This window comes from Hemiscyllium ocellatum, chromosome 4 (genome assembly GCF_020745735.1).
Source record: "Hemiscyllium ocellatum isolate sHemOce1 chromosome 4, sHemOce1.pat.X.cur, whole genome shotgun sequence".
Lineage (NCBI taxonomy): Eukaryota > Metazoa > Chordata > Chondrichthyes > Orectolobiformes > Hemiscylliidae > Hemiscyllium > Hemiscyllium ocellatum.
In genome coordinates this window covers 94,218,617-94,243,234 of record NC_083404.1, presented here as the reverse complement: position 1 = coordinate 94,243,234, position 24,618 = coordinate 94,218,617, and the positions used below count along the sequence as shown (strand labels likewise).

General features: G+C 39.1%; 1 protein-coding gene across 2 annotated transcripts in view; it reads right to left on the bottom strand.

Moving 5' to 3' along the window:
• lrrcc1 (leucine rich repeat and coiled-coil centrosomal protein 1) overlaps nucleotides 1-24,618 on the bottom strand; it is a 194,609-nt gene that overhangs the window by 22,641 nt on the left and 147,350 nt on the right. For both annotated transcript variants that reach the window (XM_060824397.1, XM_060824396.1), the window contains 5 exons: nucleotides 23,277-23,462; nucleotides 18,947-19,121; nucleotides 13,115-13,278; nucleotides 9,290-9,498; nucleotides 2,075-2,212 (listed from right to left, as the gene is read on the bottom strand). In XM_060824397.1, coding sequence (XP_060680380.1) covers nucleotides 2,075-2,212; nucleotides 9,290-9,498; nucleotides 13,115-13,278; nucleotides 18,947-19,121; nucleotides 23,277-23,462 — 872 coding nt within the window. The remainder of the gene's footprint in view (nucleotides 1-2,074; nucleotides 2,213-9,289; nucleotides 9,499-13,114; nucleotides 13,279-18,946; nucleotides 19,122-23,276; nucleotides 23,463-24,618) is intronic.

Sequence of the window (24,618 nt, the reverse complement as noted above, 5' to 3'; positions counted from 1 at the left end):
GAACAAGCAATTTTGTCCTTTGAGCCTAGTCCACCGTTCAATATGATCATAGCTGATCATTCAATTCAGTATCCCGTTGCTGTTTCGCCACAATCCCTTTAATCCCTTTAAGCCACAAAAAATACATAAAACTCTTTCCTGAAAACATTCAATGTTTTGGCCTTAACAACTTTTTATGGCAGAGAATTCTACAGGTTCACCCCTGAGTGAAAAACATTTCCTCATTTCAGTCCTAAATGGCTTACCCTGTATTCTTAAACTGAGTCACCTTTTTTGGGTTTCTCAATCATCATACACTGTGTCATCTTGTTAGAATTTTATATGTTTCTAAGGAGAGCCTCATTCTTCTAAACGCTACTGAATACAGTCCAAATAGATCCAATCTCTCTTCATATGTCAGTCCTGCCATCCCAGTAAGCAGTCTGGTAAATCTTTGCTGCACTCTCTTCATAGCCAAAACATCCTTCCTCAGGTAAGGAGACAAAACTACACATAGTACTCCAGGTGTGGTTTCAGCAAGGCTCTGCATAATTGCAACAAGACATTCCTGTTCCTTAACTCGAATCCTTTCACTATGAACGCCAACATGCCATTTAACTTCGTCACTCCCTCTGTACCTGCATACTTACTTTCAGGAAGTGGTGTACAAGGCCAGCCAATTCTCACTGCAATTTCCATTTTCCCAACTGGATAATAATCTGCCTTTTTGCTACCAAGATTGATGATCTCACATTTATCCATATTTTCTTCACTTGCCATGCTTTTGCCCACTCGCTCAAATCACACTGAAGCATCTCTGCATTCTCCACAGTTCATCCTTCCACTCAGCATTGTGTCATCTGCAAACTTGGAAAACTTACAAATTCTATCATATGTAAATAGTTTGGTTTAGTTTATTTTCTATAATTTTCTTTTGTGTAATAATCTTGTTATTTTATTGTTAAAATCAGATCTGCAGTATTGTGCATTTGTTTTTGAGGGAAAGTCTAACTCATTAAATAAAAAGAAACTCATTAAGCCAGTTTTCAGTCTGGAATTTGCCTTGCAATAACACCAGTAGGGATTATAGCATTGTCTTCTACGGCTGTTTATTTGAATTACATAGGTCAATGCTAACTCCAATCTGCACTTTTTTCTTCCTAAATAGCTCCCTTACTGGGGAAAATTAGCTTTTTTTTTAAATGTCTTACAATCGACCTGTTCAGTGATGATATGATATACCTCTGGAGCAGGTAGAATTTGAACCTGGGACTCCTGGCTCATTTTTCATATCATAAAGCTACAGGTACTGATGTTCAGAGAAATGTGGGGAGGTATTTTCAAATCAATGGCATTACACACCTCTGGAGCAGGTGAAACCTGAACCCAGGCCTCCTCACTCAGAGATGGCGATAGTACCACGGTGTCAAAAGAACCCCTTTTTCCTGACTGATAAATGTTTACTTCAATGCCTATTAGGTCCCCCCAATTATACCTACAGCATGTCTTGGTTCATTCTTGAAGAGATCATCATCTATAACATTGTCACAAATAGTATAGTTGGTAAGTTAGGAATGTTTCCTCAATAGTGCTGTCTTCTTTTTTATTTTAGTGTAATCACTGAACGTGCTCAGTTTAAATAGCAAATTGCCATTTGTTGACTTTCTGCTCTCCTACTTCTACTTCTCCCTGATCCTCTCTTTCAATCATGCCCTTCCTCACCCTACCCCTCTCCCAAGCTCTTACTCACAAGTCAGTGACAGGGAGTTACAGGTGGAAGTGATGAGCAGGAGGGTTGGGGAGGTGAGTGGCGGTTGTTAGGGGCTATGTGGTTATAGAAAGAGTGGCAGATGCAATGGAAACATTTGGGTCACACAAGCAGGTTTACAGGAATTCACAAATGAAACATTTAAAAGACTGTTAATTAACTATTTGCATCTCCTTTTCATAGAATCATACTGTACAGAAAAGATCTTTCAAGCCCATCAAGTCTGCATTGACAAAAACTACTCTAAACCTTTTGTACAATAAATAGCATTTCTATAGTAAATACAATAAGTTAAATTATAGAATTTCTTATAGTTACAAAACTTACTTCTTAGCTTTTAAGGCTTTGTCTCTCTCCTCAACAAGTTTTCTTTCTTTGGCATCAAAGGTTTCTTTCATCTGTTTGACCTGTGTTTCTAGCTTTGTCAGTACTTCAGCTTTGTTTTGCCACTTCTCACTCGCAGCACTGTAACATCAAAACATCACGGAGATAAAATAATCAGTTCTAATACACAGCTGTTAGTAATCAATAAGAGATTTTTTCAGACTTAGCTGGCTGTTTTAATTTTTATTCCTTTCGGTGATGTGGACTTTATCGGCCGGGTCATCATTTATTGTTTATCCCTAGCTGTCCTTGGGACAGTGAAAGCCTTGTTGAACCACTAAAGTCTTTTTGGTGTCGGTACACCCACAGTTCTGTTAGGAAAGCAGTTCCAGGATTTTGACCTCGTGACAGTTGATAAGTCATCATGACTTGATTTGATGAATTTGAGGATCCCGAAGAAGGTAAGGGTGGTGATTGCAGAGGGATGGCCATACTCTTAAAATCCTGCTTAGATATCGTGGTGGTGTTGAAGGATTGCAACTGACAGGAAACAAGCAGGAGGCTGGAAGAACACAGCAAGCAGGCAGCATCAGGAGGTGGAGAAGTCAACATTTCAGGTGTAACTCTTCTTTAGGAAACAGAGCAGTGAACAGTTTCTTTGGAATTGATGAGAGGATGTACAGATCGATTTAAGGGCCACTGCTTTTCTCAAGCTTGTTCGTTCAGGAATCAAAGCTAAGGACACATATATTGAAAAAGTTGAGTTCTTCTCTTGAGATGGTTGAGACCAGATCTGGTAGTGTTCACAATTATGAGGGATTTAAAGAGAAAGAGAAAAACTGTTCCCATTTGTAAAGGTAGAGAACTAATGGATACTAATTGAAGGTGTTTGTCAAAACAAACAATAGAGACATAAGAAGAAATATTTTTCATGCAGGGATTGATTGATATCTAGTATGTATTACCCGAGTGTGTGGTGGAGGCAAATATACCTGGGGCTTTCAAAAAGGAATTGAAGAGAAAAACTTACAAGGAAAGGGTGGAGGTTGAGACAAACATAATTCCTTTGCCTAAAGCAGGGAGGAACATGACAGACTGAAGATCTTCTTTCTGTGCTATAACCATTTTATGATTGCAGATATAAAGTAACCTTGTAATACAGGATTTCTAAACAAATGTCTTCTATGATTGCATAACAGTTCAGACCACATCACCTTTGATCCAGTGCATTTCAAAAAGCTGTCATCAGCAGAAGTATAAAAATTGACAATTAGCAATTATCCGACTACTGCAATGTGCTTAACTGAATTAAATTCTGTATCCCACTACCCTATTTCAGTCACCTGTGAATTACTGGTGTTGAACACAAACTAAGATTTACACTCTACAGCCACTAATATTTATTCTCCACAAAACAGAAGTGTGAAACAGTAATAAAACTGTTTAATGTTTAAATTAAATGTAATAAGAAAATTGACATAATGTTTCAATTGCCCATTTAAAAAATATCCAAATATTGGCTTTTATTCATGCAAGTAGAGATTCTGCCTACTTTCGCTTGTTTGCTCATATATTATATAGTTCTATCATAATGTAACACAGCGCAACTCAATCCACAGAGGATGTTAGGGTATTTTGTCTAATCACATACAAGAACTCAGAGCAGTTGAGCTGAAAAAAATTATCTCCTAGTTCTTTGGATTTAAGAATTTCATCATTTTAACAACTTGCATCTAACTGGCAATACAATGACAGCATATATAAATAAAATGCATTTCACAAACAGCTTGATAAATCAACACAACAAATTCAGCTCTGGTGAAGGCAGGTCAGTGCTGGTCCCAAGCCCTGTTAAATTATATTGATATGAATGTCATTGGCATTCATGTTAAGAATTACCTTGCAAATGATAGGCAGGTTCTTGTGCTGAACCCATGAGGAAATGGCAAGGGTCACCATTCAACAAGGATAGCGAAAGAAGCCGGTCAAAACAGAGGTGAAAAGGCGACCAAACTCAAAAGAAAAAGTCTAAATGTTGGCAACCTAACTATGAGAATCAGACACATAACCAATCTGACGATGAAAAGAGGAATGCAAACCAGGGGTGTCCAGGAATCAAAGTAGAAAGACAAAACAATCAAAAGAAATTCAAAGTGAATATAAACTTCATCTTCATAGGTTTGGTGGGAGAAGAAATGAAGTTAGAATAATCATGTGAGAAAATGAAAGACAAGAAACTGGTAGTGTAAAGAATCAATGAGCAGAATGATGTGCTGTTTCAAGCAGTGGAAGAAAGTTGAAGGTGAGCTTAATTGGATAGGAGGTAAAAATTCCCTGCTTTGACCTGTTGTATAGATGAGTACATTGCGCTCATCTATACCAATGTAATGATTGAGATAGGGGTCATTAGTCTACATTAAATAAGCATGAAGGATGACCACATCTGCAATATAACTGACATAAGACACGTGAATGGCCAAGAGAAGGGTCATGTGAATTGTGCAGCTACAGATAGAAAGGAATTCATGGGCATCAATGGTGTTGTATATTGTACTTAAAGGGCAGGGTCAGTGGTTTCAAAGCAGGAATTTGGGAGCAGGTAGATAATGCAATTTAAGCAATATCAAGCAGTGACTAGTTAGTGGTGACAGGAGATAAACTTGTACATATGGGGAGAAAAACAGTTGGATATGAGATTATTCATGATGGAGACAGTTTTGGAGAAGTGAGTGAAGAATGAACCAAGATCTTGAAGTTTGCTATTTCACACCAAATCGCGATACAAATGGAACTAAAGATACAAAATCACCTCAATCTACAACAGTGATAGTCCAGAAACACATTCTGAATGAATGTTTTATCTATTGTCACTTGCATTTTAAGTGAATAATACAGTAAAATACAGTGAAAAGGTTCAACAGTCGCCTCAATAAAAAAAGTTAGGAAGTGTTGATAAGCTATCTTTGCGAACTCTTGTGATCTACTTGGTGTTGATATACATACTGCACTGTTAGACTGAGAGTTCCAGGCTTTTAAACAAGCAACACTGAAGGAATGATGATAATGTTTCCAAGCTTCAGTGGTGAGTAGTTTGGAGGAAAACTTGCAGGTGGTGGAGTCCTCAACTACCTGCTGCCCTTATCCTTCTAAATGGTCCTAGTCATGGGTAAAGGAGATGCTAAGCAGCTTTGATGGATTTCTTGATGCACCTTGTGGATGGTACACAGTGATACTATTACGTTTCGATAGTGTTCAGTGAAGAGAAGTTGTGGATGTCGTGCTAATCAAGTAAGCTTTGTCCTGGATGTTATCAAACTTCCTGAGTTGTTGGAGCTGCACTTGTCCAGGCAAATGAGGGGTATTCCATCACATTCCTGATCTATACCTTGTAGATGATGGACAGGCTTTGGAGAATCATAAGGTGAGTTAGTCACTGCAGGATTCCTAGCTTCTAAATTGCTTTTTTTATATGTCATATTTATATGCCTAGTTCAGCTTAGTTTCTGGTTAATGGTAACCCCCCCCCAGGATGTTGATAATGGGGCATTCAGTGATTGACACGGTGGCTCAGTGGGGTGGCTTGGTGGCTCAATGCTTAGCACTGCTGCCTCACAGTGCCACAGACCCAAGTTCAATTCCAGCCTCAGGTGACTGTCTATGTGGAGTTTACACGTTTTCCCCGTGTGTGGTTTTCGCCAGGTACTCCAGTTTCTTCCTGAAGTCCAAAGATGTGCAAGTTAGGTGAACTGGCCATGCTAAATTATCTATAGTGCTCAGAGATGTGTAGGTAGGTGCATTAGCCATGGGAAATGCAGGATTATGGGGATAGGCTAGGGGGATGGGTCTGGGTGGGATGCTCTTTGAAGGGTTGATGTGGATTTGGTGGGCCAAATGGCCTATTTCCAAACTATGGGGATTTTATTAAAAAAAATGGTTCGATTTTTTTTTTGCTGGAGATGGTCATTGGCTTGTACATGTGTAGCAGGAAAGCTATTTGATACTTATTAGCCCAAATCTTGATATTGTCTAGACAGGCCTCAGTATCTGAGGAGTCATTAATGTGCAATCATCAAAAAAAATCCATATGTCTGACAATATACTGGAAGGAAGATCAATATTGAAGCAGCTTAAGATGGTTCAGCCTAGGGACTACTCAGACAAATTCCTGAACAGACGGCCTGGAGCTAAGAGGACTGACCTCCAGCAACAACGACAACCTTTGTGCTCGGTATGAAACCAATCAGCAGAGAACGTTTCAACAGATTCCCCTTGTTTTGCTTGGGTTTGATGCCATTTTGGTCAAATTTTGGCACACTTTCCTCATTCCTGAAGAAAGGCTCATGCCCGAAACGTCGATTCTCTTGCTCCTTGGATGCTGCTTGACCTGCTGCGCTTTTCCAGCAACACATTTTCAGAAGAGATAAACTGCCGAGTTGAGGTTAGAGTCATAAAATCAAAGTATTCCAGCGTGGAAAGACACGTTTCAGCCCATCATGATTATGTTGGTCATCAAACATTAATCTATTCTAATCAGATTTCCAGCACTGGACCTCTAGCCTTTTATGCTATGGTTTTTTTAAATACTTGTTTAAAGTTGTGCTAGTGCTGTGATGGTTCCTGCTGAAAATGTGTTGCTGGTCAAAGCACAGCAGGCCAGGCAGCATCTCAGGAATAGGGAATTCCACGTTTCGAGCATAAGCCCTTCATCAGGAATGAGAGAGAGTAGCCAAGCAGGCTAAGATAAAAGGTAGGGAGGAGGGACTTGGGGGACGGGCGATGGAGGTGGGATAGGTGGAAGGAGGTCAAGGTGAGGGTGATAGGCCGGAGTGGGGTGGGGGCGGAGAGGTCAGGAAGGAGATTGCAGGTTAGGAGGGCGGTGCTGAGTTGAGGGAACCAACTGAGACAAGGTGGGGGGAGGGGAAATGAGGAAACTGGAGAAATCTGAATTCATACCTTCTGGTTGGAGGTCCTGCCTCCACCACCCTTTCAGGCAGTGAGTTCCAGATACTAAGCATCCTCTGAGTGAAAAAAAATCCTAATATCCTTCTAAATGCCCTCTAAATCTCCTGCCCCTTACTTTAAATCTATTTCCATTCTATCTGCCCTGTCTGTGCCCCTCATTTTTCAATTAGGTTCCCCTTCAACCTTCTCTGTTCCAAGGAAATAACTTCAGTCTCTCTTCATAGCTCAAACATTTCAGGATGAGCAACAACCTGGTTATTTTCCTTTGACCCCTCTCTAGTGCAATCACAACCTTTTTATAAAGTGGTGACCAGAATTGTTGTGACATAACATATATGCTGTATAGATTCATCATAACCTGTATTCAAAACCTCAACTAACAAAGGGAAGTTTCCCATATAACCGTTTAACCATCCTATATTCACCTGCCTTTTTGTTTACATTGACTTATGGACATCGACACCAATGTTATCCTGATCCTCTGTGATTCATGGGGTCCTACAATTCAATGTGAGCTCTCTTCCTTTGTTAAGCCTTTCCAAAATCAGCTCATATATTCAGGTTTAAACTCCATTTGCCAATATCCTACCCATCTGACCAGTACATCTAGATCATCCTGTAATTTAAGGCTTTCTTTGTCTCTATTTACCACACCACCAATTTTTGTTTCATTTGTAAACTAACTAATCAAATCTTCCATATTTGTGCCCAGATTATTAATTTACATTGCAGACTGTAAAGTAACTAGTACTGAACCCTGTGATAGCTTCAAGTAAGACGAATAATTTTTGACCAGTACACTCTGCATCTTACCACTCAGCCAATTTAGGATCCTATTTTTCCTGTATCCTATGGGCTCTTACCTTCTCAGAGTCTCCCATGTGACACATTATCAAAAGCCTTACTGAAGGTCATGTAGATTACATCAACTACACTACCCTCATTACCTAGCCATCTCCTTGAAAAGACTCAGTCAAACCTGTCAGAAATGATCTTGTCCTGACAAAGCCAAACTGAGTATTCTTTATTAATCCTTGTCTCTCCAAATGCAGATTACTTTTGACCCTCCAAACTTTTCCCCAAAAGCTGCTACTGATGTTAGACTCACTAGTCCATAATTTCCTGGTTTATTTCTACCACCCTTACTGAATAATGGTACCACATTTGTCATCTTCTAGTCCACTGGTAACCCTCCTGTGACCATAGCAAATTTGAAAATTAAATTTCAGAGCCATTGCAATCTCCTTCCTGCTGTCAACAGGTGCTGGGGATACGTCTTCAGGGCCTTAGGATTTATCCAGTTTTAATCCCGTTAAAATTGTTAATTCATCCTTCCTCTCAGTGCTAATTTGTTCAAATTTATCACAGTATCCCACCCTGATCTCTATAGCAACACTGGCCTTCTCTATAGTGAATATAATGCAAAGTACTAATTTAAAACCTTACCTGCGTTCTTCTGGCTCATACAGTTTGCCACACTGGTGCCCAGTAGGCCCTACTCTTGCCCTGGGTTTCCTCTAACTCTTAAAATCCTTATAAAATCCCTTCATAGTTTCCTTTATGTCACCCAGCAGCATTTATTCATGCCCCCTCTTTGCTCTATTCATTTCTTAAGTAACCCCCTACCTTTCCACACCTTACAGGGCTTCTTCTGTTTTTAATCCTTTGTATCTACCAGAAATTTCTCCGTTTTACCATATCTACTCTTGTACATTCCTCAATATTTAGGATTCTGTGGACTTGATGCCCTATCCCTGTTATTTTTATGTGGGCATACTGGCCCGGCGTGCTACTATTTTTGAATGATTCTCACTCCCCTGATGTGGATTTTCCTACAAATAACTGTTTGTAGTTCACCTTGGTCAGATGGTGCCCTAAATTAGAATCAATTAAAATTGCTCTGACAGATCACACAAAACCTATGGGAAAAGAGAAAATGAATGAATGGATAGAAGTACTTCAGTAAATGAAGCTTTCTCCATCTTCAGCATGAAGATATCGCATGTACATTACAAAAATATGTTATTACGAATCAAAGGTGACTAGTACAGAAGACAGGTGCAAGTATGGTAATATAAGCTAAATTGTACAATTAAAAATAATACTTTCTTTGAGAAAATTTAAAATTGAATGCAATTGGCCCAATATCATTGGCCACAATATGGGTAATAAATATTGGAAACTAAAATATAGTATTGCAACACTATACAACTGAGAATACACTTTTGTTGTACTTATCCAATATTTAACATTTACCTAAAGGCCATTTTTGTATTCTCCAATTCCATGTCCTTTTCTTCAAGTTGCTGCTTTAGTTCTCTTTTGCGTTCTGTAAGTCTCTCCACTTTTTCTCTGAGATCTTGAGATACGGCAGCTTCATCCTGCAATTGCTCATTGAAGGCTCTTTTATCTTGCAGATTTTCCTCACGTATTTTCCTAATCTGTTCATCTCTCTCTTGTAAACCCTGTAAAGGCAAATATACTTTTGATTTGGGCTTTGGTCCCTGCTCAGCAGAGAGATCATGTAACAAATGTATCTGCTTTATAGGCCCTACTATGCTCAGATATGCTACACATTAAAGAATTAAACTCAAACAAATACTGCACCAAAACCTTTTCAAATCTAAGATATATTTGATGGATTTAAAAAAAAATTTGTCACTATAATATTTCAATTTAAAGTGGTTATGTTGATCAAGACATGATACGTCTCATTACTGTGGAGCAGTATAAACTTGCAAATTGATGTTTTAATATATAAGGTGCAGAAGTGCAGCATTTCTGAGGTTGAATACTGGGGAGACTGAAATAATCTTTCTAAGGAAATTAGCTTAACTATTACCCAAAACAGCCCAAAAGATTGAATAAATTCAGTGCAAGTTGTGTAAATTAAATTTAAAGTTATTTGTATTGGAAGCAGGCACCATCCCCAAAATTAGCTGCTCCCCAAGATGGGACTACTTACCATGTACACTGGATAGCAAGGTTAGATCTCATGGACTATGGAGAGAACTAGCAACGTGGATACAGAACTGGCTCAAAGGTAAAAGACAGAGGGTGGTGGTGAAGGGCTGTTTTCAGATTTGAGGCCTGTGACCAGTGGAGTGCCACAAGGATTTGATCCATTGGTTGTAAATAGCTCAGTTCTATATGTTATGTACTGTCTCTACTGTTGAGGATGCTAGTAGCCCTGTGTTGCAGCTTCATCAGACTGGCTACTAATTTTTTAGATGTGGTTGATGTTGCTCCTGATACCTTCCTGTACTCTTCATTCAGCCAGAGTTTGATAAAGTTTCTTAGAGATTATGAACAAAACTTAAAGTTCAGAGTATTGAATGCAAAATACTGACCTAATTAGGAGACTGCTTGATCAACATAGTATGGATTATGGGTAGGTACTCTAATTGGCTGGATGTGACTAATAATAGCTCTCAGGCATCTGTGCTGCAGCCTCAACTATTCACTACTGTCAACAAGTTAGGTTATGGGATATAAAGGTGCACATCAAAGTTTTTCCAATGACACAAAAGTATCTGTACCTTACAGTGCCTAAGTCAACCTTTTGGTGCCTCAAACAATCTTCCAAAAAAAAAGGTCAATCTATTTGCCAAGAATAAAATGTGAACTGTTGGTATAGGGAGTCACAATTTTAAAATGCATAGACAACTTGGTAGTGGATAAAAGAGTGAAGGTGGCTGGGTCTGCTTTATAAATTTTTTTTCCCCTATTCTCATATCCAGAAGTGCCCCTACACACAACCCACTCATGTAGCCAATCAGAAATGTATGTGCAAAGTCCATTATGGCCAATGTCAAACATCAAAGTGATGGAGGGGTGGGATAGTGGGAAGGGAGTAAATTATAATGGAGTTGGAGGGACAAATAAAGCACTGCACTCCTGCAGTTCCCACCTCTCTCGAAAGGCATCAATAGGACTGATGGACACTAAAAGCTCCCTCTCTAAGACATCCAGGCATGAACATAATCATGGAAGAGGACAGGGCTCAGTTGATGAGTTCCAGCTGGGCAGGCTGTTGCCTGTTACTCAGGGAACTCATTCCCAACAAACTACGCGTGGGGATTAGAGATTCTATGATTTATCTTTGGTGAGATATTCCAAGGGGTTTAGGAGCAAGTGAAATTAATTATGAATAGTTTTCCAATCTGAAATCCATTCAAGAGGCAGGACATGTTAGAGCTAAGTATCTCTGAATGGATCCTGTAAGCTTGGTATAATCTATTGAATAGATTTAAGCATTTCGCACCATGCCCTGAGGTTTCTTGTTACTGAAACCATTATTTTATATTGGTTCTTGTTTTTCTTTTGAGAAAGAATGCTCAAATTAAATTTCACCTGTCTCAAACTGCCATTCAACAAGCCTTAAATGCCCTCTTGAAGTTTATCACGATCCTCATCTATTATTATCCTCCTGACAGTTCACACAATACAGGATATTTCAAAGTTTTGTGCCATTTGAAAATTTTGGAATTGTGTCTTTACTTTCAAATCTAGGTATTGACACATATAGTACATGTGGTTGATTGGTTGTGGCAACTTGACTTTAATTGTATGCATCCTGCCCAAGTGTATATGAAAATGAGAGGAGGTTTAACAGAAGCGTCCGTACATGAGCTGTGTTTCTGTGTCATGTGTATCTGGATATATGAGCTGCATAATGGAGATACGAACAAATCAAAACATTTGGATTGTCATTTGCTACCCTCTCTCATGGCTGAAGAATGCAGGAGCCAGCATTGACCTAGACAGCACTTTGTGTTTGATCACTTAACTAAATGGTGCTGAAGAAGCAGAACCCTTTCAGTTGTGGAACATCTCAGAATTGGCAGTGGTACAGCAATGTGTTTACAGTCAAAAACCATCTGTGATGGAGAAGCCTCAGACATTTGTAAAATCACATTATGGCGATGCCTACTTGTGTCTTGAAAAACATAATAATATGTATTCCCTTGAAGTATGGAACAGTGGACAAATATTCTTCCAGCCTGGAAGAAATCAGGTGCACAGAAGTTCACAGTCGCAATCACTGTCACAACCACTGGCAATACTATCCTTTACCAGCTGTGATGTCAATGCTGTACAGCAAGTAGTCAATTTCAGCAAAGGCATTATTAGGGAACTGAAGGCATCTAACACACTGGGTGGAATTTAATGAGGACAATGGGAGGTGGGGTGATGTTTGTCACCAAAACTACAGCCACAAGGAAATAAAGTCTGTAATTATCAGCGTAGCCACACTTCTGGGGTCCTGGCTTCATAGGGGACATCTAATTGCTTCACTTTCTCCATTGACAGTTGTTGAACAATTGGCAGCTTTTTGTTATCAGTAGTACCACTGTAACTTTGTTAATGTAACTGCATGTTGAGTTCCCTATCTGCTCCTGGCTGAATTACCAGGATGGTGATGGAATGAGGCCCTCAACTAGGCATTAATTGCCCACTCAATGGCTACAATTGTCATGGTTACAATTGTCAATGGCTACCTGAAAAACCTCCCCCCAGCTGAATGGAGAGAAACAGGTAGACAACAGGGTTCCCAGCCTGTAAGTACCTGCCTGATCAAGCAGCATTAGAACATGCCACTTTGGGGGACAATAAATCTCACATTAGGGTGCTTGCTGCCAATTAGGCACTTAGTTTCCCTGCGGTTCCTAAAGTCAGTGTGGTGCAGTGGTTTTGGTGAGTGGGATGCTGAGGCTCCCTGCCGTCCTCATAATCACTGACCATTCCTGCACTTAGGTCCCAGTATCTGAATTGCTTTTTGAACACTTTAGACAAACAAGATATCCTGCTGTGAGCAACACACTACCTATTTAATTTGTTCAAGTTCACGGGGTTTCTAATTTAGTTTGCATGAGCTTTTCATTCTGTACATAGTCATACATCCGTGCCATTCCTTGAGCGTACTAACGCCTTGGCTATAAAGATATGGATTGTTGAAGTATAAACACACACTGTGGATGACATTTTAGGCAAAATGGCAATTATAGTGCCAAAAACCAGGTGTTCAGAAGCAGAATTTTGCAACAACTGTTTTTCTAAGTTTTAGAATGAGGGACTTACTTCTTTAAGTTTTCTAATAGTTTCTGTTTGATCATCCACGATCTTTGTTTTTATTTTCAAAGTGTTCATGTCCTGTTCATTTTGTTTTTTTAGAGACTCCATCTCTGATGTTAACACTTCAATCCTTGCTTGGAGCCTTCCTCTGTCTTGAGCCAAAGAACTGCCTGTCCAATAAAAAGGAATAAATGGACAGATCTTAGCCAAAAATATAAACTGCATTTACTAACTTTATTTATATACTTAATTGCACTTTCATTTTGAAGTATATTTAATGAGCAAGACATGTACAATCTCTCCAATAAATATGAATTTAACATAGCAACACAGCTAGTTTGGACAACCAAACACCATATTATCCATTCGCAAGTAAACACATCAGAGCGATCACGGAATCATTTAATCCTCTCATCATTTTTCACTACAGGTGTAACCCATGCTGTAAATTCTTATCTACCCTTCTTCTCTTCTCATTTTTAATTCTTATTTCATTTTTGCCTCAATTTTAAATAATCAACTCAATTTCATAATTTGATTGAAAAACTGGATCTGCACACTGGATATAATTAGACAAGCTTTGCTATATCAAGTATAAATTAACTTGTGAAGAGAATGAGAACAATAAGGCTCAGTACTTAATGGAAAATCCACTGTATGCTCACACTGGCATAAAATTAACACGTGACTTTTTGCACCTATTAAAATCTATGATTTGATAGCCAAGATAAACATATTAAAAAGAGGGTGACAAGCACAGTAGACAAGGGGAAACCAGTAGATGTAGTGTACTTAGATTTCAGAACAGTTTTGATAAAGTGCTGCACAAGAGGCTGAGCAAAGAATCGGTGTTCATATTGTGTATAATAAATGAGCATAAACTGGTGAATGGATAGAAATCACAGAGTAGGAACTTTTGGGATGGCAAGGTGTAAAAGTGAAATGGCACAAAGATCAAAGGTCTAAATCTCAGCTACTAACAACTCATATCAATGACTTTAATAAACAATCCAAGAGCACTAGATCCAAGTTTGTTGGTGATACAAAGCTAGGAGGAAATGTTATCTGTGAGAGGATGCAATGCCTATCCTGTGCCAAGTGTGGAATTGGCCGTGCTTCATGTGGTCTAGGCGATTATGTACGCAAGTATCATTGGCAGCAGCAAAAATATCTGAGCTGCAAATTTTGAACTTGAGTGCTAGCTACAGTCATTGTGGTGTATCCATGAAGTGAGAACTATCTGGATAGCATATTCTATTTTAGGTCAAGACGGGTAGCCTACAGGAACGGAATGGGTGACTGCTAAGTAGTTTAGAAAGACTACGCAGGAATGCAGGAGCGATCTGAGGTGACCTGATTAACTAATCTGTTTTCCATTTTGGACACTGGAGTCAGTTCATCAGATCATGTAGCCACATTGTTGCTTTCCTGGTACCAGGACTAAGCATGTCACAAAGTAACTGCAGGACATCCTTTTGATGGATGGTGAAGAGCTGGACGTTGTGCACTACATTGACACCAATTTCATTGGCAGAAAGAAGGATGAAAATCTAGAAGTAAAAATTAAGGATTAGACAAGAGCAGAACTCTATGTCTGTAATCTCAGGCGTGCTCTCGGTACAACATGTTAGTGAATGTAGAAACAGGAAGATTGAGCAAAATATCAAGTCGCTGGAAAAAATGGGACAGGAGGGAAGGCTTTGGATTTTTGGGGTACTGTATTAGTTTTGTAGCAGGTGGACTCTGTACAAGGAGAGCAGTATACATCTTAGCAGGAAAGTTTGGTAGTGCTATTAGAGAAAGCTTTAACAAGCTTATTTGTGGGAGGGAAACTTGAGAGGAAATTCAGAGAGAATAAAATCAAAGCTCGTTACGAAAGTAAAAATGGTGCAATGGAAAGTAGTAAACAGAAAAACAAAACATAGAATCAACCAGGGTTAAATTAGTGTAGAATAGAAAACACAAAATTAAAAGCTCTCCATTTGAATGCATGTAACATTTGCAACAATGTAGATGAATTAGTGGCATTAGTATAAATAAAATGTTATGATTTAATTGCCACAATGGAAACATGGCTGCTTGATGACCATGACTGAAAATGAATATTAAAGGATATTTGACTTTTAGAGAGATAGGCCAAAAAGGAAAAGGAGGCGGTGTAGTGCTAATAATACATGACATACTTATTGTACTAGTGAGAGAGGATCTCAAAAGACAGGATCTGTTTAGGTGGAGCTAAAAAATATGAAGAGGAGCAAATATTCATAGCAGTAGTTTATAAGTCACCAAATAGTAGTGACAGTGTCAGGCATTGTCTAAATCAGAAAATTAGAGGTGCATATAACAATACAAATTTTGTAATCATAGACAACCTTAATTCTACATATAGATTAGCCAAAATCAAATGAGCACCCATGCTGTAGAGGGGGAATTCATTGAATGTTTGAGCTAGTCTTCTGGATCGGTATGTTGATGACTGTGAGCATATGCTACTTTTGACCTCGTATTATGCAATGAATCAATCGTTTGTTATTAAAAAAATACCTTTAGGGTGGAGTGACCTGAGTACATTCAAATTTTCCATTAAGTGTAGAAAAAGACATAGTTCAAACTGAAACTCGGGTCTTGTAAAATTCAGCCCAATTTTCCTAATATCCCAGCAGCACAGAAGCAATCATGCTCCATATATTTGATCAGTTATGTTTAAACTTACTCATATAACTTTCAATCACATTTCCAAGAGACACAACTCTCTATGCAGGAAATAATATCATGGTTCTGTTGATGATGGTTATTATACTACTCCATGGCAGGGAGCGGGAATATTTATTTTAATTAATTCTGTACTTGTGTTCTACAATGCTTCTGGGAGACTGTGGAGATTGGATTAGAACATTGTACTTCCACTCTGGGATTTAATACAACAGAAGAATTCTATATTATGCTAATTCCCCAAATCCAACATAAAATGGATTGGGCAGTTTCAAATAGGCATTGATCACAGACAATGCTCTGTGCTTATTCCAATATCATCTGTAATAATGTTGCATGACCAGTTAGCCCAACTTGTGACTATCTTACCAGGAGAAAATGGGATGATATGAGAATTTATTTTAGCGTTCAATTACCTCTATCATGCTCCATCAGGAAACAGACTTCCAGAAATGTAGCATTCTCGGGCATTAATGACTGAATGGTGAGCCAGGCTATTAGACACAATAAACAATAGGATAAACACAAAGCACAGTGGATGATGGAAATCTGAAACCAAAACAGAGAGCACTGGAGATACACAGAAGGTCTGTCAGCATTTGTGGAAAGCAAAACAGTTATCGTTTCGAGTCAAGTGACCTTTTGTCGGAACCGAGAATAGCTGGGAAAGGATGGTATTTATGCTAATAATGTGTGGAGTGAGCGGGGAATATTGATTGTATATGGAGATGGAGCCCATTTATTTGTCTATACCCTTTTCCTCAGTGTCTAGATTTGGAAGAATGTATCAATTTTGCTTCAAATTTCTACCGGCTTTCACCTGCACTTGGTCCACCTCTGACTTCTCCCTTCCCTTTCTTGACATCTGTTTCCAGTTCTGGGGATAGGCTGGCCACTGATATCCAATACAAACCCACTGACTTACAGTTATCTCAACTACGCATCCTCACACCCTACTTCCTTTGAGGACTCAATCTTGTTTTTCAGTTTCTCCATCGCATCTATTCTAATGATGCCACCTTTTGCAGGAGGGCCTCATAAATGTCCACCTTCTTTCTTAATCAAGGATTCCTACCTCTGTGGTTGACAGGACCCTTAGCCGTGTCTGCCTGACCTATTTCTTGCACTTCTGCCCTCACCCTTCCCCTCTCCTCCTACACCAACAGGGTTCCCCTGGTCCTCACTTACCACCCCATCAGTCTTTGTATCCAAAGGATCATAAATTGTCATTTCTGTCACCTCCAGCAGAATGCCACAACCAAACATATTCCCCTTCCTTCCCTTGTCAACTTTCCAATTGGATTGTTCCCTTCAGAGCAGCCTGGTCCACTCCTCCTCCGCTCTCAACACCTCCCCATACCCCCAAAGTACCTTCCTGTGCAATTGTAGAAAGAATAACACCTGCCCGTTAATTCCTCCTCACAATCCAAGGCCCCAGACACACCTCTGACACAACAATTTATCTGCACTTCATTCAATCAAGTCTGCTGAATTCACAGCCTACAAGGTCATCTCCTGTAAATTGGCAAGACAAAATGCAGATTAAGTGACCACTTTGCCAAACACCTAGACTTGGTCAATAAAAATGCCTGGAAGAACATTAATTCATCTTCTACCTCAGTACTATACAGCCATTGTGACTCAACACCAAGTTTAATAATATCAGACTGTGATCATCCTTCTCCATGCTGATTACTCTCCCTAACACAGTTAGTCCCTGCATTGTATGGGTTCCTTCCCTGCACAGCCAACCTATTTTCAACTATTCTCATTAGCACCCTATCTAGCATTTATCGCCAACTATCCCTTTGTTTGCCTATCCCTTTTTCTCTCTCTCTGGACTGATTCTCCATATATTTTATTGACTCCTCTCAACTACCCTGTCATCAGCAGAAATAATACCTTTTCCCAGTGATTTTCAATTCCGACATAGAGTTACTCCTATTTAAAATTTTTGTGAAGATCTGTAGCTTGGGAGTTGGTTGGATTTGTTGTTGGTCTGTTCGCTGAGTTGGTAGATTTGTTGGCAGATGTTTCGTCCCCTTGCTAGGTGATATCATCAGTGCTGTGTTGCCTCCTGTGAAGTGTTGCTGTACTGTTCTGCTTTGAATTTATGTGACTCTCTTTGAACTGTTTCTGGTTGGTGCTGATTCCGATTTTCCATTGCAGCGGTTTGTATAATGGGTCCAGGACAACGTGTTTGTTGATGGAGTCCGAAGATGAGTATCACACTTGCAGGAATTCTCTTGCTGTTCTTGCTAACTCATTTATTTCTCTTTAGAGATGCTGCCAGCCTTGCTGAGTTTTTCCAGCACACACTGTTTTGTGTCTAATGGAGAGGGTTGTCTCACAGAAGCAGTGGGAGATCAATCAGTGCTGCTCAAGCACAATTTTGATTTTATTTTGCTTCCACCGTACTACACACTGATACACTCAGCAATTTCTAAAGTTTGACACAACTGCTTATGATTTAGTGCACTTTTCTCTCGATCCTTCTTCACAATTAATCACCAAATTATACTCAGACACAATTATACTCAAGAGTGGCACAGTAAGTGCATTCCGCAAACACCCATTAAAAGCAGATAGGGTTCCAACATGAAATAGGGTGGGGTGGGGTAGGGGGGTGGAGCCACTGGCATTAGAGTGGAGAAACAGTAGCAAAAGAGACTGAATAAAAACTAACCTTTAAGTGCAAACTATGTGCATTTGCCATCAGCTCCTGGTGCTTTCCAGTTACAATACTTTTTCGTCAATCAGCAGGCTGAAGCATCGTGCAAACAATACAGTACATTCTATTGGTCCAATTATCAATCAGGTCAAACCCAATATTCTTAAGGTTTCTATAATTTTTCATTCATTTCAAAATCTATCTATTGTTAAATCTTTGTTGCTGTACGGTATTTAAGATAATTCTTAGTTGTTTCACACTGATTTGCTCAATTTTTCATGACCTCAACGATATGTAAAGCCTTTATTATTTGAATTACTGGAAAAACACTTTGTGCTTTAATTGCATTAGTTTTCACTTGGACTTGGATTGAATTTGGATTTGAAATTAAGGATTCCAAGGTAGACATTGAAATATATTTTTTCAGTCAATGTAGTTAAATAAAACAGTCTTACCTTGCTGTGCTAACTCCTGTCCCCATATCCTTTTCTCGGCTCGCATGCCATCAATCACAGACTCCTGCGCAGTTAGCTGTGAAATCAGTTTAGATTTCTCCTGCTTAAGTAGTTCAATCTGAACTGTTTTCTTCTTCTCTTCTTCAGCTACATATTCTAGTGCCCGGAACCGGCTCTATATTGTAAATGAAAATTTCAACAATCAACACACACAGATTAACCTTGCGCAAGATAATTCCTGCAGAGGTTAATTCAATTTTTATAAAGTTGATTTACTTAAATTATGTTTCGGGAAAATATCATAGAAATTCACTCCTTATGTTGTAAGTCAACTACATACTAACTGGCAACGAAGTCCTAAAATGCTGATCAAAGAACCAAAATGCCACTATTTATATGCATTATATGGTGTTTTCTTTCAAAATTCTCATTAGGATGATTACATACAAACATTTTTTCTCAGGCTGCAATTTCAGTATTTGAATCATACCTAAGTGGAGTACACTGGAATTCAAATGTTGAATCAAAGGTTAACAATTACATGAGGCTAGCAGTGGACATCTGCCCGAATCATATTAGGACATGTGCTAACTGTTCCTGACAAAATTATGTATGTACAAGTTATTACATCCCACCTGGAAACTGGAGAACATAATTACTTGCAAAATAAAGACAAAAAACATAATAATTGTTCATCTCAGGCATATCAAGTATTACAGTGCAAGGTATGGCTCTAAGGAGATTTGCTTAACGTAAGTAACATTTTGCTGTTAATATCAGATTGAACAGTCCAAACAATTTATACAAATCAATTCAAAGCACCAGAAGTAGGTTCTATGCCTGAATTTCATATAACCACCATAAGTGCCACTGCAGAAGCCAAATGTGGAAGTGACAGAACTTCTTTGGCAGCTATTAGGAGTGTATTTTATCAGTGGTAGCTAATGTCCCAATAAAGACAGTGACACACTCTGAAAAGTTCCAGCCTGACACAGGGTTGGCAAGTCAGCAGCATTATCATGAATGATAGCCACTGCTAGGCCTGGACCAGCAGAATATGAGCACATTAATAGCTATGTATCCTCTAAGTCAGGTTGGTGGCGTCTGTGGGCAACACATTCAGTTGGGCAAGCATGGGCAATGAGGGAAACAAAAACAGAAATTATTGGAGAAACTTTGCTTGTCTGGCAGCAATCTGTGGAGAAAAACAGTTAACATTTGGAGTCACTGACCCTTCTTCAGGACAATAGGAGGCAGATGTTGCTGCAGCGGAGATGGTAATTGCTACCAGGGACCCCCTGCTGTGTGGATCAAAGAGGATCTCACTCAGAACCCTGCTGGAAGGTCACCATGTTTTGCTTGGCACTCTCCCCATGTGGTGGAACCTTTACCCACCTTTTACTGGTTAGTTGCTAGCAGAGGTGGAAATAGGCCCTTTGTGTAATTGGCCACTTAAATGGTTTAGCTGGGCTCTGTGCAGAGGTAATCTGTCATCTTATCAGCCACAGGCTTGCCAGGTTTGTCTGTCAAAACAGGGTACTGTGTAATAATATATGGCTTCCAGTACACACAAGTACCCCACACTGTGAGCCCAACTGACGATCATAAATTGATTGCCAGTTTAATTCTTTGCATTTTATTTAACAAATGACTAATTGCAAAATCACATTGGACACATTGTGTTTGGGGATGATTTAGTACCTTGCTTGTTGCAAACAGTTGAAGGGGTTTGGTATTTGATATAGTCTGCCAGTCTCTTTGGTGAGTACCTAACATAGAAACATAGGAACGTTTCGCGTTTTGAGTCTGCTCTGCACCTACATACTGTATCATAGCTGCAATAAAATTCACAGACCATATTTCTCATTTATGTCATAGACAGAATGTCTTTTTGGCTTGACAGCAGCTTTCTGTTGGTAGTGAACACCACTGTGTTGCTATTGTGTAGTAGCAACATAAAATGGCTAACATCACTTGCTTTTCAATTTTTTAAGAAGCCTTCCTTTCCAGGGTAATTTGAGGTAGATCGAGCACTTTTCAGAACCAATAACAATATAATTAATTTGAGGGCTGATCATCAATGGATCTTTATGGTGATTTGCATCTTTTCTTCAGCATTATTACTATATATGTTGTGTAATGCATATAAATAGTGCCATAATTTCTGGAAAAATGAAATATGATAATATGATTTTATGAATGCCAATTAAAGATCTAGTTACCTTTTGAAGATTCTGTATATAATGTCTACAACCAGGTGTTCAGTGTGCACATAAGAGTTACAAGATAAATTATGAGCAGTAGCAGTGATGTGACCTTGTATGTGTTTGTAGCTTGTACTGCAAGGTTGTTGGCTAAATTGCTTTACAGCTCATCAATTGATTAATAATTATGAACCAAGCTAAATCTTAATCCATGATTCTTCATTAGCCATCTCAAGGGAGCAATTTAGTTCTGATCTTATGTGAGCAACAGATGAAATGTTATACATTAAACTCTCTTCAAGGTTATGTTATACACTAAATTCTGCTTAAGATAAGCAAAATGTTGTAGCATTAAAAATTGCACTATGGATGTCATATTTTGCAAGCTGTCCATCCTCACATAAGGACAACCATTCTTTCCTTCAGAAAATAATTACTTGCACCTCGATAAAAACAAGATACCGTGGAAGCTGGAAAACAAAGTGAAAAGTAAAAGTGCTATAAAAACTTAGCAGGTTTGGAGACAGAAACAGAGTTAACATTTTAGGAAGAACCTAATCAGGCTCTGAGCAACATGGACGATGGAAGATGAGAGAAAGAATCGGGCAAGACGCTCAGCAATGCCTATCTTGATGTCGAGCTCAATTCACTGCATCTTGCCTGATTTTCTCAACCATTCTGAACAGTACGTGTGGTACCACCAGAGAGAAACTGATCCACTGGTCAGGGATTTAGGCAGGTAAGTGCTATTACTGGCATGCCAGGTTGCTTGAGGAGATGGGCTAAGATCATCCGTTGCCTCTGTTTGCAACCATTAAGGGGAAATGGGAATAAACACCTAGAAAGGAGAAGGTGACATTCAGGTCCTCAGTGTGGCATGTTAATGCCGAGGCTGAAAGTTGAGATGAGACTTCCTCTCCACAAGGACAGTGCAGTGACATTGGCAAGGGCACAGAATATACTCTGGGTGAGGGACTTCATTGGCCATCCCTATATGAAGGTCAGAAATGGCACTACTGGTTAAGTGGCTCCAGTCTTAATGAACTTAGCTGCCAGACTTGATCTGCTACAGATGGTGAAGGGTCCAGTAAGAGTGAAAATAGATGTGATCTCATCCTCACACATCTTCCTACCACCGATATATCTGTCCATGACAGTACCAGTTCAAGCTCAAGTTTGGGAAAATATACTAAATTTTAACAGAAAAATCAAACTAAGACAGTAAAATGGGAATAAGGAATATGATGATCACAGTATGATCACAGGGACAGAGTGTGCAAACCTAAGAATGCAGTAGTACATAAGGCTAGAGATTATAAAAAAAGGAAGAGAACTAAAGACTCTGAAGCTGGACATACGTAACATTCACAACAAAAACAGATGAACTGACAGTGTAAATATAAATAAATATATCTCATCTGATAGCTACCTGGCTGCAAGATGATAAAACTTCATTCTGAATATGTGACAGTAAAAGACATTTAGTAAAGACAGGAAGCTAGAAGATGAAGGTGTAGCTTTGTTAATAAATATTACATTGATACAATGAAGAGAATGTTCAGGAGATCAAGTTGGAGAATTAGTATGGAGAAACACAAGAAATAGTAAAGCCAAGAAGTTGCTTTTGGAAGTGGTTCATAATCACACTATAGGGATGACATTGTCGGTAAGGCAGATAGACATGGGATATCGCCATCTTTAGACAGATTGCCAACATACATGAAAAAGGCTAAAGAGCAACCTGTGCTAAGTGGAGGGTGGCATAAGAATTAAGAAGTTTGCGATTCATATATATGAGAAAAAAATATGGGATGCAAGTAAAGTGGAGTTTCAGGAGCATTAGTTTCTTTTCAGCAGTTTCATCTCAACTGGTGGCCACAGCTTCAGCAATCACTATCACACTAATGATTATGCCTCCTCCAAATGGGCCAGAAAAAGGAGATATAAAAATGGCATACTGGCCATTTGTGCCTTAAAATATCCCACAAATGTCTGCCCACTTTCTGCAAAGATAGACAGAACAGTTATCAGGCAAACAATAGTATAGGTATCTTATATAATGCAAGGAATGACAGCTATTAGTCATCATCAATTGACTACCTCAAATATTACATAACTCGGTTTACCTTCAGTTCCGAGACTGTTTCCTGCTTGGCTTTTGCCAGTTCTGCAATCTTAGCTTTCTGCTCTTTCACCATGGCAGTTAGCTCCTGAACCAAAGTTCCTGCCTGTTTTTCCTTCTGCTGTGTCTGAGCAAGGACCTGCTCGGTCTTCGCTAGTTCTGCTGTCACATGATCAAACCCACATTTTACCTGTGGATATTTTAAGAAATACATGATTACAGATTAAACATCAAAAAGACAAAAGGTAATATTAATTGTACTTACAGCCATCACTACTCATTAAGAGCAACATGTCTTTATAAAGTGCTTTTACAACCAAAGGACATTCTAAAGCGTTTTTACATGTAATTAAGCTCTTCTGAAGAGTATACAACAATGGAGGAAAAGTAGCAGTCAATCTACATACATAAATTTGCACAAGTAAACATAATATTAACAGATAACTGGGGGAAGACAATGACTAAGTGGTATGATGGCTGGTATTTAGACTGTTAACTTAGCTATTAATCGAGCTGGACTATTAATCCTCAGGAACATTGCCTCAGGAAAGATTCTGAGTATATGTGGAACTTGGTCAGATGGTGAAATTTAAACTCAATAATTACCTGGAATTAAGAGTTGACTGATGACCAAGAAAACACTGCTGATTTTTTGAAAAACCCATCTAGTTTGCTAATATCTTTAATAGAAGGATATCTGCCATCATTGCTTCAACTAACCTATGTATGACTCCAGACTGACTGAGCTGCACTTTGGTTGATTGTGCCATTTCAGTCAGTTATTTCAATTTTGAGAAAGTCTCAAGATAGAAGTGAAACTGGATGAATTAACTGGATATAATGTAGGCACCGGGAACGGCATTGGCAAAAATGCCCTGTCAACTCTGCAAAGTGCCAGAATTTTGGCTAGTGTCAAAATTGTGAGAGCTGTCTCACAGACCAGTCAAGCAACATCAACACAATCCGCAACTTCATGGTCTAGCATATCTCCCAATCTACCATTGACATAACAATGGACATTGCAAGAAGGCATGGTCGGAGCAGCACCAGGCACACCTAAGAATGAGATATCAACCTGGTGAAGCTACAAATCAGAATTACTTGCATGACAAAAAGCATAAGCAGCAAGTGACATATGGAGCTAAACGATCCACAATCAATGAATATTATCTGAGCCCTGCAGTCCTGCCACATCCAGTTGTGAATGGTGTTGAACATTCAAACAACTCACTGGAGAAGGACTACACAAATATCCCCATCAGCAGTGGTGGGGAGCTCAGCACATCAGTGTAAGAGATAAGGCTGAAAAATTCACAATAAACTTCAGTCAGAAGTGTTGAGCGGAT